The following is a 15,196-nucleotide window of genomic DNA, read 5'->3' as shown; positions in this document are numbered from 1 at the left end:
TGCCTTGGTATCTGAGAGGAACTGATTCCAGGATGTCCCTCAGATATGAAAACCCATGGATGCTGAAGTCCCTGATATAAGACGATACAAGATGGCATCGTATTTGCATACAACCTATGCACATACTCCTGTATACTTTAAATTATCTCTACATTACTTATAATACCTAATACAATGTAAAGTTATGTTGTACTGTTTTTAATTTGCATTAGCTTTTATGTTTGTATTGCTATTTTTTATTTTGAATATTTGCAATACTTGGTTGCTTGAATGTGCAAATGTGGTAACCCATGGATATGGGAGGACTAACTTTAGGTCCAAGGCATTACAGCCTTTAGGTCTACTCTGATTTTCTTGGAGCCTGAGGCATGTGGACCAAGGTTCATTATGACTGTCCTTACTGCCTTTTAATTGAGAAGAAGTCATTATTGGAAACAGGGCTCAAACTGAGAATCAGCAGGTAATTAGAACATTCTAGTTTCCAAATCCAAGTCCTACCTGCTGGATGGCTTGTTTTTGTACCTTTTTCCATAAAGTGATCAGAATTGTAAAGAAACACCCTAGCTAAGAAACTGCCTCCATTAAACTAGATTCTTGATTACAAATATACAATTATCACAAAAGCTGTTTTTAAACTCTTGCTGGCTCATCAAGAATAAGATTAATCACCACGACGGGCCCAGTGAGCGGCTGGGAACAGCCTGGGGCTCTGAGGTAAAGGCTCCTCTCACAGCGGCAGGGTAGCCAGGATAAAAGGCTCTCCTCGATGGGCCCTCCACTACCCGTTGCTTTTATTACTTTTAAGCTACATACAATCTTAGGAAAGATGAGCAGTACCTAAGATTTTATAATGAAAATTTCAAAGACAGTGGAGCTAGTTAGATTTTACCATAACTGTGAGGAATATTAAATTAAAAGGAAAGCTCTTCTACTTAAAACACAATTGTGGCCTTTCAGATCCCCCAAATATTGGGTTCGGTGCTCCTGCAGCACCCAACTTCTGCCATTGTGGGAAGTATCAGGTTTTTTGTTTTGCTTGTGTAATAACTTACTGTGTGCAACTGCTATCTCCAAGTTCTATGAAGGAAGGAAAGGTATCTATTTTACTACCTTTATATTAACAGCATTAAGCGTAATATCTTTCATATAGAATAAGCTCAACTACTAATAGCTGAAGAAAGAAAGGAGGAAGGGAAAAAAGAAGAGAGTGGGAGGGAGACAGACTAACCCTGACCCAGCCTTTAAAAAGAGGGAGGCAGACTCACCCTAATGCAGCACTATCTAGAATGGCCAGAAGTGGGCAGGATGGGCTACGGTCTAGCCTGGAGCTCATGACAGCCCTGAGGAGCAGGGGAGGGGAAGGTAGCCTGAAGTCTGCAGCAAGGCTGAGCCATCTGCCCCATCTTAATGTACAGCTTTGAGATTTGTGACTAACACTTTTTATTCATCATGGGCTACTGATTTTGTCTTCGAACAATTCTTTTTATTCTTACTTACTTGAAACCAAGGATTCTTCCTTACCCTTCCCTCCCTTAGCCCAGTCCTAGGGGATCCTAGGCCCCCTACCTCTTACACACGTCACTGCTCCTAGAGGCGTGGCCAGAGCTGATGCATTACCTGTTCATTAAGCTGTATGACCTGCGTTTCTAAATCTTTATCAGATTTGGATGCTGAGCCGCTGGAAGAAGCCCTTTTGGCTGATGAGGGTCGAGAAGGTGTGGATCCTGGTTTAGCTGCTGGACTTGATTTAGCTGCACCTGAAAGCAATCAGAATAAATGATGAATACTGGCAATATTAAAAGTGTGTTTTAGATACATAGAAAATGAATGATATAAAAAGAGCTTACAACAACATATAAGAGATACCTCCAGTGATCCCTTCCCATACAGAAGGAGTATAAATATTTCAGCAGGAGTGTACACAGTTAAAGTACGGTTGTTTTAGGCAACTTATCTCACCTTTGTGAGTGCTGTTTTTTTTTTCCTCAAGTAACATGAGGTTAATGCCATTGTCCCTTCTCCCTCTGGAGATGTAAGAGTAAGAGAACAAAGGGATTTTAAGATTTTTAAGAGGAAACATTTTTAGATAAACTTAAAAGTATCACCTTAATTGAATTTCTAACAAACAAAAGATCTTATAACCAATTAATACTTCAGCAGAAATATCAATCCAAATGTATTTTTTTCTCTTTTAAAACAATTCCTTGTTTTAGCCACTAAAGTACCTAAGAGCAATGACATCTCCATAGCAGTGGGCACTCCTGATGCCCAAACTTTGGTTTCTAAATGTTATTCTGCAATAAAAGGGCTTCTTGAGAAATGGCTGATTCTAGGGATGGTGCAGGGAATGTTCAGGGTAAGCTTAGGATATCTTGTGTCAAAAAGCAAGGAGGTGCTCCAGGATTTATATCAAGAGCTTGAAGGGGCTCTCAACTAGTCACACTTGGGACAGCTGAATATCAGGAAGAACAATAGCTTCATTTATTGTAATGCACTGGATAAATAAAAATCTATTAATCTATAATGACTGAAAAAGACATGGGCTGGAAGACAGGGAGAGGGGGAGGGAAGAGAAAAGAATATAAAGATCTTTTCAATCCTTTTTAAGGAACACTGGCAGCCACTAAATATGCAAGAAATGCTGGAACTAGAAAATAAATCACAATTTTGCAACATCCGTAACTAATAAGCGATTCACAAAGGGCTCGTCATTGGACATGTAAACTTTAGGTGAGAGGGTTTTGGGGAACAAGATATTTACATGTGTTACTCTAAAGGGGAAAATACACCCTTACAATGGGGAGATCTGAGAGTCAGCACCTTAAGGAAGTGATCCACTTAGCATCACTAATAATGTTGTGAAGTGGAAAAAAGAAAAACCATTGATTTCAGGTAAGACCTTGCCTATCTGGAGCTCAGGTCACAATAGACTCTCACTACCTAGAACAACGCACAGACACAAGAATGGCCTCTGCGGCCAAAATAGATGTCCCAATGTATACGCAGTGTACTTCATGGATTATGAAATTCCAAGCCACTACTGGGGGCCCGCCCATTCCCTTTTCCTCTGAACACAGTCCCTGTGAAGTGGCATCTCTGTCTTCCACTACCCCTTCAGTGTGGTGTAGGTGTTCCTTCTCTGTGCTCCCACTGGCCTAATCCCCCAACCCCTGCTCTTATTTAGAGCAAGAAACACATCTTATTCATCTTTGTAACCCCAGTGCGTAGCACAATGCTCAGCTGAACATGTATTTGGTTAAAGAGCAAAAGTTTAACTAACTATATAAACAAGTAAATAAAACTTTCAGTGATGTGGTTTCCAATTTTACAGTTTATTTCCAACTTCACAGTTTATTAGTACCAACAGATTAGCAAGAGCCAAAGGGTTATAAAGACAGGTATGTGACAGCAGTTACAAGTTTCAACCAACATCCTAATTACAAAGTAGCAAACAGAAAGACCATAAAATTTATATTTGTGTCTTCAGGTGCCTGGGGTCATTAGCTCCAGATGCAAGTCACACCCCCTAGAAGCACTGACAGCATTACAGCCTTTAAATATAAGCCTTTCTGTTAAACATTTTTAAAAAATAAACTTCTTTAAAAACACAGGGAGGTGCCTAATATACTTTAAAATGAGAATGGTTAAATTGGGAAAGACTTAAAATAGTTTGAATATTCTCAGGGTAAATCTGCAGATCCCCGGAAACCTCATCTGTGCAGAAGAGCTTCCCCAGGGTTCCAGAGAGCTGACGTTTTGCTTTGTGACTGGTATATGGGCTTCAGCTCTGTTGAAGCCCATATAAAACACTCCTGGAACACTACTTCCGTGTCCCGCTGACCAAGTTCTTTAACCCAAAGGCAAACCAACTGGGTAAAGAAAACAATGTAGACAAGCAGGCAGGGGAGGCAGGGTGAGGACACCTGATCTGGCAAAGAATCTTCTCTGAGGCAGCCTAACAGCTGGGGAGACAGCTCGGAAATATCAAGTTCTTTCAGATCTTTTTATAAGCAATACCTCATATTTTAATATAAAGGAAGTCTAACAGAAAGCAGTGCGAAAACTACCTATGATCAACACCCCTTACACACATATTTGTTAAGTGCCTGCCATGGGCCATGCACTGGAGGCCCCTAAAAATGCCTAAGATGCAGTCTTTGTTCTCCAGCTCAGTCTCACATAGAGCAACAGCTATCTAAAAATTTCCGGTATGGCACCTTCAATGTTCTCAGGAACAAGCCAGGATTCTATGACTCCATGACCATCCCATGTGACGTGGTTTGGCTGTGTCCCCACCCAAATCTCATCTTGAATTGTAGTTCCCATAATCCCCACATGTTGTGGGAGGGACCCTGTGGCAGGTAACTGAAGCATGGGGGGCAGTTACCTCCATGTTGTTCTCATGATATTGAGTGAGTTCTCACGAGATCTGATGGTTTTTTAAGGGGCTTTTTCCCTCTTTGCTTGGCACTTCCTCCTTCCTGCTGCCGTGTGAAGAGGGACATGTTTGCTTCCCCTTCAGCCATGATTTTAAGTTTTCTGAGGCCTCCCTAGCCCTGAGAAACTGTGAGTCAATTAAATCTCTTTTCTTGATAAATTATCCCGTCTTGGGCAGTTCTTTATGGCACTGTAAGAACTAATACACCATGCAATTCAGGCTGTATTCTCTCTGCCTCCTTCCTGTCCCCTACCTCCTCTGAGCAAGTAGGTCTACCACCCTGCCAGTCTCAGCTCAGATGTCACTTTGTCTGGGAGGCCACAGTGCCCTGAACACTTTCCACTGTTGTGGTACAGCTATTTCTTTAATGCCTACTTCTCCCATGAGCATAAACCCCAGGACACAGGTGTTTCATCTGTTTTAGTCACCTTATGCTCTCACCACCAATCACAGTGCCTAACCCAGAGAAATTCAATAATAGTTTTTCTAATTCATTATATAAGACCTAGCAGAGGCATCTCTCCAGGGTAAGGACACCAGGGGAAGCTTGAGGAGCTGATGCCAATGTCAAAGTCACAGACACAAAGAACCAGCAAGACAAGAAGGAAACCAAATAAAAACCATCAGCCTCCCAGAAAGAGAGCTCCTCCTTGGTTTCCTCTTAAGATTACCTTCTGTAAATTACTTAGGCTCCTTACCTACACAATTAGGAGAGGTGGAGTAAACTCAGTCAGTATATGCTTAACTCAGTGGTCTATGCTGGGCTGTCCAAGCCTGTGCCATGCTCACTGGCCCCTCCTGAGGGACACAGCCTTGCAGAGGGGGCTTCCCTAGATAGCATGTGATGACCCACCCACCCTGGCAGTCTTTCATAGGCAGGTCAGCAACAAAAAAGTCATTGCAATAACTGAGCTAGGATCATCAGACACACTCATGTTCTGGTATCTGGCCTTATCCAGTCTGATGTCAATTTAAAAACAAAAAATCATGGAAGAAACAGAAGCTGATTGCTTACAATAAAGGGCTACCACTAATTATATTCTCAGGGTATTATCAAATAGAGCCTGAAAAAAAAACTGAAATGTTTGATAAGATGTAGAAGGGGTCATGGCAAGCCAAACCCCTGGGCAAAGCCACGTTATCAGGGAAGAGCAACTATGAAGAAGCAGAGGACACTGGCCAGGAGAGCAGTGAGACACGTGGGGAGAATCCCCGGCCGCTGGAGGCGCTCAGCATGGCTCACAGCAGGGAGGGAGGGCACAGCTGCTGCAGTTACTGATGCTCTCCCCCTTCTAGCCACACACAGCCACTTGGGGAAACAGGTTTTGTTTTGTTTTCTTCCCCTGAGGAAATATCCCTTTCTGTTAACAGAGCCCAACTTCAACCTGCCTGTGTGGCTTGGACTCACCAAGCTGTGGTTCAGCAGAGTCTCGGCCCTAAAATGGCATCTGTGCTCATGAATCAGGCAAAGGTCAGGTGGTGGCCTAGGGCCCCAGGGCTTTCCCACTGGCACACACATGTGCACCTCCTGGATCCCTTTGAGATGAGAGAGGTGCAGGCGATGAAAATCAGGCTCAGCAACCTCTGCTGCTCCACCACCTACACACATGTAGGATGGAAGCACCGCTTCTGCCCCACCGTTAAGCCTCACTAACGGGGACACAGTGCAGGCTGAGTGAAGGAAGAAATGAAAAAAAAAATCTAAACATTTAATAATCAATCACTTAGGTAATTAGTATTTGATATTTAAAATGAGAGGGATCTTGAAATTCTATTGTTCGGAGAAAAACTGATAACAGGAAAATAAATGATGCATGAGGATATGTGAGATCAGGCCTACTTAACTACATTTTTACCTTCAAATGAATAAATGTGAAGAAATTAAAGAACAGGAAAGGCATGGGAAAGATCTTAGTATCTTCCGAGGTTTGGGTAAAACAACAACAACAACAAAAAAACCCCATAATTAACAGTTAAACTAAAAGCTTGTTTTCAAATAAATGTAAAGTGGGCTCATTAAATCATCCCAAGCTGCAATTTGAAACGGAAGTAATTTACCCCTCACAGCTGTCACATGATTAAGAAATACTAAATATATAAAAATAAAAATGAAACCTTTTGTCCTCATTATATTCAATGATTTCATGTTTTCTTTTTCAGAATAAATAAAAGACAATATCCTAACATACAGCATAACTCTTTAGAGTTAAGAACTTGTTTTTGTTTATTTGCTTTCTAGGTCTCGCTGCCTTCTAACAACCACACTCTAAAATTTCTGGGGCTGCCAGATACTCTTTCCCCCTTACCTGGGCACTAAAACAAGAATGTTCTCACAAAACTGCACAGTTATCAATGTCATAAACTTAACATTGATAGAATACTTTTATGTGAGCTACCATCTGTATTCCAATCTCGTAAACTGCTCCAAACATGTCTCTGACAGCATCCAATCCTGGTTTTAGATACTGAAGTCCTCAATAGCTATCTTCTTGCTTCCCAGAATGCCCCACTCCATCAGTGATTTGACTTCTGTACCTTTACCAGGCCTCTTGGCTCAATGATGTTTATGTGGAAAACATTTACATAATAGCTTTTACAGAGAGTGCACCTACTTTGGCTGTAATACAGATATAGATTTTTTTTTCTTGCAGCTGATTCAAACATTTCAAATTTTTTTTCAAGCTGCATTTGAGGATGTCCTGAGAACATAATTAGTAGTGGCCCTGTTTACAAGTAACCATTTTGCCCTCAAGCTTTTCTACCTCCCTAATTTTACCTTTCAAAATAAAAAGGAATTTCAGAAGCAGAGGAAACTAGCATAAATTCTGTCTAAGTCCCTGTAATTCTCTGAATTTGCTCACTGGACATGATTTACAATGCTAGTCTTTGAGCAGTTGTGTCTTAATTAATGCCTTTAGGATTTGGGGGTATAAATATGATTCTGACATTTTAACCATAGTTGTAAAAAAATTCAGAGTGGTCAGATTCACTGCCTTAGTGAAGCCAGGGCATTGCCGTGTCTAATGTCAATAACTAGTAGCTTGCTTAATGTTTATGGAAAACGCTGCAACAAGTTGGGCATATGAGGCCCAATGGATTCAGAAGGATGAAGCAAATCAAAGCACTGGACTTGGCTTTATCCTTCATGGCCAAGACTCTGCTGGAATTTAGAAATTCTTTTCACATAATCTGCCATATTATTCCTTTTGCCAAAATCATAAACAGAAGAGATAAAAATATGACATTAATACTGTCGACAAGAGACATTAAAAACATGAGCGTGTGCACACACACATGCAGGCGGCCACCACTCTTCTGGTCATGGTCAATCCCAATTTTTCTCTACTTTGAGAGCCCCTTCCCTTCCCAAACCATCCCCCTAGCCCTTCTCACTCAATTGAAGAAAACCCAGAGCTGAACAACTATGGCAGAAGATACACTGCATCTGTATTGATTCATTGTGGATGGATCTGATATTACTTTCTTATCCCCTGCACCTTGGCAAAGAGATTATATTTTTTAACAGATAATGAGCTTGGTTAAAAAAAAGAGTAATGTCATTGCTGGAGAAAGAGTATGGGCTAGACTGATGAGGAGAGTGAATTCCATAGGAAGAGGACTTCCTCAGTAACTGAACTGACACCACAGCCCTCATACTGCAATGGGGTTGCCAGTCCCTACAGAATTCTGATTACTGCAAATTCAAGTTATATTGACCTGGTCTTTCTTTCAAAACTGCCTCCGTACTGTCACTTTGTAGATTCTGTAATTTGATCTGAGCTGAGGGCAAAAAAGCACCTCAGTGGACAGATTTCCATCCAAACGAAACTTTAACAGGTTTCTGGGATGCTCTGATTCATGAGATCACTAAGAGGCTGGTTTTTTAATTCTGAAATTCGCAGTTTACAGCCCTTAGGACTTCTGTTCTGACCAGTGCAGCCAGTGGTGAGGTTTGCAGCTCTTCCTTTTCAGTAGAGGCTCTTAAGAGTGGGCAGTCCTCCTTGAGCAGCTAGCGGCAGCTCCACACAGCAGGCACTAGCCACACCAATCTCGTGGGAATGAAGACCTGGTATGGAATTGGACATCCTTCGCCTGCCTCTAGGGAGGGAGTGAGTGCAGTGGTCAAGAGTGGGGGCTCTGCAGCCAGAGAGCCTTCTTAGGGGTCCCAGCTCCACTACTTCCTGACTGGTGTGGCTTTGTGGCCACCTTGCTTTACATTTAAGAAAGGAGGAGCAGCACCAACTTCTCAGAGTTGGGAGGGGTACATGACTTAATACATGGAAAATGCTTACACAAGGGTCTGGCACATAGCATGTGCTCAATAAATGGTAGCTTACAGTACTATTATTACTCAGCAAATGAGACCTGATTCAACTAACGATGCAAAAGTGCACTTGTTTCCCATTTCTAGATACTACTAAAAACAGCTGAAGTACTAAGAAAATAAGGCTCATTTTTATTTAAAGAACATTTTTATAAAAATTGATTAACCCAGTTTTTACACAGTGAACAACTACCGTATAAAGATGCACAACTGCATCATGTAAATATGCTCAGCTTCAATAAATTTGTTTTTAGAACCAAAAAATGTGATTAACCCATAACCCACCAATGGGCTCCAAGGCATAGGTTCCTTCCATTCCATGCACTCCCTATCTATCTTCGTCTGTGCTTCTTCTAAATTATCCTAATTCATTCATTTGTGCAAATTTTTATTGAGCCATAACCCTATTACATACCTGGGAAGCTAACAGGCAGTTGAGATCAAACAATGAATGAAATACACAAGATGCTTGTCCTTGTGGAATTAACATTCTAACAGGAGAACTAGACAATAAATAATAACATAAATTAGGAAGTTATAGAATAAACTAGAAAATAAGTGCTATGAACAAGAGAAAAGCAGAGCAGGCTTGGGTAGAGAGAGCTGGGCTGGGGGTGGGTAAGTAGCAATTTTAAATAGGAATTTCATGGAAGGCCTAAGCATCCACTATGGGTCTTCCTCCAGTTTCAGTTTTTCAACTCAGACCCATGGTACTTTCATGGGCCACACTCACACCAAGGCCACCCGGAAGAACGGAGGTCAGAACACCAAGCACCAGCAGGGCAGCGCCAGGTGCCCCTCTTGCTGGGAGTCCTGCAGCAGTCTGGCACAGACACAGGAGGCGAGAACCTCCTGTGTGGGGTCACCGGGGCTCAAAAGTCTCATTCTTCACAGAAGCCAACAGCTCTTGTAACAAACTCCATAGTCACAACTTCCAGGTTCCCTGCAGGGAACATGCCAGTTGCAGGAGTAACCCTTCCTTCTTCAAGGTCTCTCACAGTAAGTGTGAGACCTGAGACAAGACCTGAGGCAGGAGAGGAAGGTGGTTGTCTGGACAGCCAGGAGCAGAGCAGGCCAGGCAGAGGAAATGCTGAATGGGGGTGCAAAGGCCCTGCCTTCTCCATTCAGCAGCCAGGTCAGGTGGGTGAGGCAGGGTAAGAATGGGATACTGTAGGTAGACAGAAGGTCAGAGATGTACTGGAAGGGCAGGTCGCAAAGGACCTCGCAAGGAAAAAGGGAAGCCACTGCAGGATCCTGAACAGAGTGACATGATCTAGCTTTGCTTTCAAAAGGCTCACTCTGCCTGCTGTGTTGAGAACAGACCAGGGAGGCTGAGGGGAGATGCAGAAAGGCCAGCTAGGTGGCTATTGCAGTAATTTTCCTGGGTATGAGCAGTGAGTGCCCAAGACAAGATTTGTTGTGTTTTTGGTAAAGTACTTGCAATGCTATAGTTTAGGAAACCCTATTCTGTACCCTACAGAACAGTGGCCAAATGTCCAGCGATTTCACAAAACCTACGTTTTGCAATGTTAACAGCAACAAAAAGACATTCTGTGATCAATGGCATGTGCTATTGATTCCAAGGGGAGGGCTTAAGAGAAAACGGGCAGTAACAAGAGCTATGAGTCAGCCTGTTTCCCTCCCAATCCACTGTTTAGGGGTCATTACAGTGTAAAATAAATGGCTCTGCCCCTGGGAGAGCATACGAGTGAGGCGCGCTGCAGGTCGGGGGCCTGCCGAGGGCATGGCTGCTGTGGCACAGAGTGGTCAGCACCTGAGGACCTCTCTTTGCTGATTTGTGGTCTCAAAGCCTGCCCCTGCCAAGGACAGAGGGCCTGACTCTCCTGAGCATGTCCAGTGAGTGTGAGCCTTCATATACTGAGTTACTTCTGCCCTGCTGCTTACTGTCCCTGCTAGAGATGATGTGCTTATTTTTAGCCATCATGTGATTCTCCAGTATTTTCCAGGCTCTGCTTGAGTCACTCTGGTTTCAGAGAATTTTTCGCAGGGGGAAAAATGCAGGAAAGCATTCTGCATCTTAAAATGGCTCACGTATTAAAAATTCTCTTTTAAATAGTTATTTCAACATGCTATTTCTTTCAATAAACTACTGACTTTTCACACCTCGCATCTTGGTAAAATATCAAGTGTCCTTTAAAACACATTAAGTATCACATCCAATCACTATCTTGATTTAAAATATTATTTTTTGATCATTCTCAGAGCAACAGAAATGGTGAGGCTCACTCACCCCAGTGAAAACCACACACACCACATCCCAACAGTAATTTAGAGGAGTACCCCTTCGCCTGTTTACTGCAGTAACAGGGGAAGATGGTGACAGAGCCCAGCACACTGAGCCAGCCCACTGGGCAGACGACACACAGGTGTTACCACAACAACTACATCAAGGGTGCTACTGCACTCCTGGAACACAGTAGTCATTTCACCAAAAAGCTTATACACTAGGATGGTCATTTTGGGGGAACGTAAGTACTAAGTGTATAATGTCTTGTCCTTTAGACTCCAGTCAGAACCCCTGTTGACCAATAACTAGCAAGACCAGTGTTTGCGGTTGTTTTTCCGATGGTGGCCAGCCTGTTGTGCTCCATTAACACCATCTTATCCAGACTCTCCGGCTAAGAGAGACATGGTCTGAGGCCACAGGGCAGGCTGGAGCTCAGGGAAGGGAGAACTCCACGGTGAGCCCCATGCTCACCAGGCTCCTGGTCCAGGGATCTCTGCTTCTATCAACCGACTACTAGGTCAGAAATGTGTGTAACATTTATCCCCGATTTCCTCCTCTGCTTTACTTCCCATAACCCATTAATCATCCAATTTTGCTGACTGTATCATCTTAGGGTCTCTATCACCTGCATGGCTACTACCTTCATTAAGGCCACTGTCTTCTCCCACGTGGTTTGCTGCAAAGCCTCTCAGCTGGTTTACAAGATTCTAACTGTGCCCTCTCTAATGTGTTTTCTATAATACAAAGCATGCTTCTGCTTAAACTTTTCCATGACTCCCTACTATAAAGTGTAACCTCGGTGTGACAAACAAATCCTACAGTAATCCCCTTACCCTAATGATCTCCACCTCCTGGTGTTCATGCTTTTGTATGATAGCCTCCCCTTGAGTGTACGTAGGACCCGTGACCTGACTCTAACCCACAGAACATGGCAAAGGTAATGGGAGTCACTCTTACCATTATGTTACTACATGACTGTCTTGCTGGCAAACACACCAGAGAGACTTCCCCTACTGCCCTGAAGAAGTAGTTGCCATGAAGTAAGCATCTTTGTTGGAAAAGCCCATAAGGCATGGAGGTGCAAGTGGCCTCTAGGAACTGAGGGTGGCTTTCAGCAAGAAACTGAAGCCTTGGTCCTGCAGCCTCAAGGAAACTGTCAACAACTTGAGGGGCCTTGGAAACAAATCTTTCCCCAGTTGAGCCTTTCATGAGACCACCACCCCAGTGGATACCTGGATTATAGTCTGGTGAGATCCTAAAACAGAGAACCCAGCTAAGTTGTGCCTGGACTTTACAATCTGTGAAATAATGCGTTAAGTGTTGTTTTAAGCTGCTAAGTTTGTGATTTTATCTTTATAGCAATAAGAAGAGCCCCGCTTCCCTCTGCAGTCTCATATCTCAACATCCACACCGAACAACATGCACTTTACTGAATGGAGCACATTCTTTCGACTTCAGCATCCTTGTCTTTCTGCCTGGAATGCTCTTCAATACACCTCCGTTTGGCTAACATCTACTTATACATTAAGTTTTGCTTGAACTTTACTTTTTTCAGAAACCTTTATAGAAGATGTTTAAGACTAGCTCAGGTGTTCTTCCTATATATGCTGAGGGAACTCGCCTCTATTACTATTGCCTATTTATTGTCAGATTTTCCCACTAGGATTTAATTTCCTTGAAAACAGGTCTTGTCAGAATCACTATGTATCTCCAGAATCTCTTACAGTGCATCAACAAACATTTGTTGACAAACTAAATCAATTAGTAAAAAAGAATGACTGAGAATTCAGGTAAAGCTTTCACAAAAAGAGCAAGGAATCCAAAAAGTAGGAACTGGTAAGAAACATTTTCTAGAAGTAATTATATGAAAAAGACACATGCACACACATGTTTATAGCAGCACAATTCACAATAGCAAAGATATGGAACCAACCTAAGTGCCCATCAACCAATGAGTGGATAAAGAGAATGTGGTATATATACATCATGGAATACTACTCAGCCATAAAAAGGAATGAAATAATATATTTTGCAGCAACTTGGATGGAGCTGGAGGCCATTATTCTAAGTGAAATAACTCAGGAATGAAAAATCAAATAGTGCGTGTTCTCATTTCTAAGTGGGAGCTAAGCTATGAGGATGCAAAGGCATAAGAGTGATATGATAGACTTTGGGGATTCGGGGGTGGGGAAGGTTGGGGGCTGAGTGTGGGATAAAAGAGTACATATTGGGTACAGTGTATACTGCTCAGGTGATGGGTGCACTAAAATCTCAGAAATCTCCATAAAACGACTTATCGATATAACCAAAAACCATCTGTACCCCAAAAACTATCGAAACAAAATTTCAAAAGGAAACATTTTCTGAGCTACTGTGTAGTGTACTAGCATACTTTCTAAGTTACAGTGTAAGGGGCTTCTCAGGTGATGGAAATGACTGGAGAGCACTTCAAAAACAGCCATGTGTTGACTGAGTACTACATCTTCCTTGATCCAGATGAATGCTGCAATGATTCAACTTAAACTCATCAACTCAATAATTATATGAGGACCTTCTACAGGCCAGGCAGTGGGGTAACAATGATTGAGCAAGACAAAGTTGAGTTATAGTGTAGTTCAACCAATTCAAAGGGATTATAGAAAATTCTACAAGTCAAAGCTGTTTTCGATTCCTGCCCAATATACTAAGCAACAAAAAAAAGTATCAATAATAAAGAAAAATAGGTTCACAGACAATCTATGATATTCTGCTGTGGAAACTAAGAATGAATCCTAAGTCACTGTCTTGTGTGGCCTGGCGAGGTTTACAGCTAGGCTGAGAAGTAAAATCTGATATTATTCCTATGGAGAGAAAAGGAATGATCCATCAGATGAGCACATGGGGTTTAGTTATAGAACTAATATTTCAACACATATCAGGAACAGCTATATAAGATTAATGACCCAATGCTGTTTTAAAAAGAGCTAGGATGGTCTGCCTTCCAGTGCAGGGAGGACAACAATGGAGACCCTCGCCCTCCTCTGCAGAGCTCTGTGCGAAGGAACAGACTCTGCGTGCCCAAATACATGCCAATCGCATCTATCCTTCACTTTCAAATCACCCAGACCATTCACATGGAGAGCTAATTGACTTGAAGGATTAAGAAATCAGAGATTAGTAATTCTACTAATCTAGGGCTCAATATTCTTGGCTTTGTATACATTTCTGCTTTTGAGCCAATAAGAGGCCTGGAACAAATGGTTTTAACATTTCCTGCATCTATAAATGTAGACAGTAACTCTACAGTATAGTAACTCTCTCTCACCCTAGAACCTACTGTAAGGATGAAAGGAAATGTTTCTGAACTTTTGAAAAATCACGATAAAAAAATAAATGTCATTGCAGTAGAACAGCATATGTTCTGCTGTCTCAAGCCTAAGCAACATTGCAGAGCTTTGTATATCCTCCATACACCATGTAATTTGAATTTGGTTGTGAAATTTACTGTGGTTCAGCATAGTGTGGGGAGGAGGTAAGAGGAGAAAACAAGACCACATCCATGACATATGAGAGATGCAATATAATATAATGATGAAAGAGCATGGATTCTGGAATCACAGAGTCAGGCCTTAAATCTTAAGTCCTCTCCTTCTAGTGTGTGACCCTGGCAAGTTACTAAACCTCTCTGTGCCTCAGTTTCCTCAACTTTAAAGTGGAGGGTAATAATATGATCTGTCTTTTAGAATTGCTGAATACATATTAAGTTCTTAGGATAATAGCTGACACTTAATATGTGCTCAATAAATATTTGCTAATATTACTGATGACTCCTTCTATATTTTATTTTTTTGGGACAGGGTTCCACTTTGTTGCCCAGGTTGGAGTGTAGTGGCATGAACATGGCTCATTGCAGGCTTGAACCCCAGGCTCAAGTGATCCTCCCACCTCAGCCTCCTGAGTAGCTGGGACTACAGGTGTGTGCCACCATGCTTGGCTAATTTTTGTATTTTTTGAAAAGACGGGGTTTTGCCATGTTGCCCGGGCTGTTCTCAAATTCCTGAGCTGAAGCAATCCTCCCACCTTGGCCTCCCAAAGAGCTGGGACTACAGGCATGTGCCTGGCCTTCCTTCCACATTTTAAATGTTTTCATTTCCCTTAACTTTCATGAAAAATTCTATTCATATTAAGATTCAGATTCTGAGTTACA

General features: G+C 42.2%; 1 protein-coding gene across 4 annotated transcripts in view; it reads right to left on the bottom strand.

Annotated features, from left to right (window-relative positions):
• Window positions 1-15,196, bottom strand: part of MAPRE2 (microtubule associated protein RP/EB family member 2) — a 164,929-nt gene that overhangs the window by 13,143 nt on the left and 136,590 nt on the right. For all 4 annotated transcript variants that reach the window (XM_004059321.5, XM_055368296.2, XM_004059320.5 and 1 more), the window contains one exon: window positions 1,618-1,757. In XM_004059321.5, the coding sequence (XP_004059369.1) occupies window positions 1,618-1,757 (140 nt within the window). The remainder of the gene's footprint in view (window positions 1-1,617; window positions 1,758-15,196) is intronic.

This window comes from Gorilla gorilla, chromosome 17, assembly GCF_029281585.2.
Source record: "Gorilla gorilla gorilla isolate KB3781 chromosome 17, NHGRI_mGorGor1-v2.1_pri, whole genome shotgun sequence".
Lineage (NCBI taxonomy): Eukaryota > Metazoa > Chordata > Mammalia > Primates > Hominidae > Gorilla > Gorilla gorilla.
The sequence above is the reverse complement of the archived record's forward strand: the minus strand, read 5'-3'. Positions and strand labels throughout refer to the sequence as shown.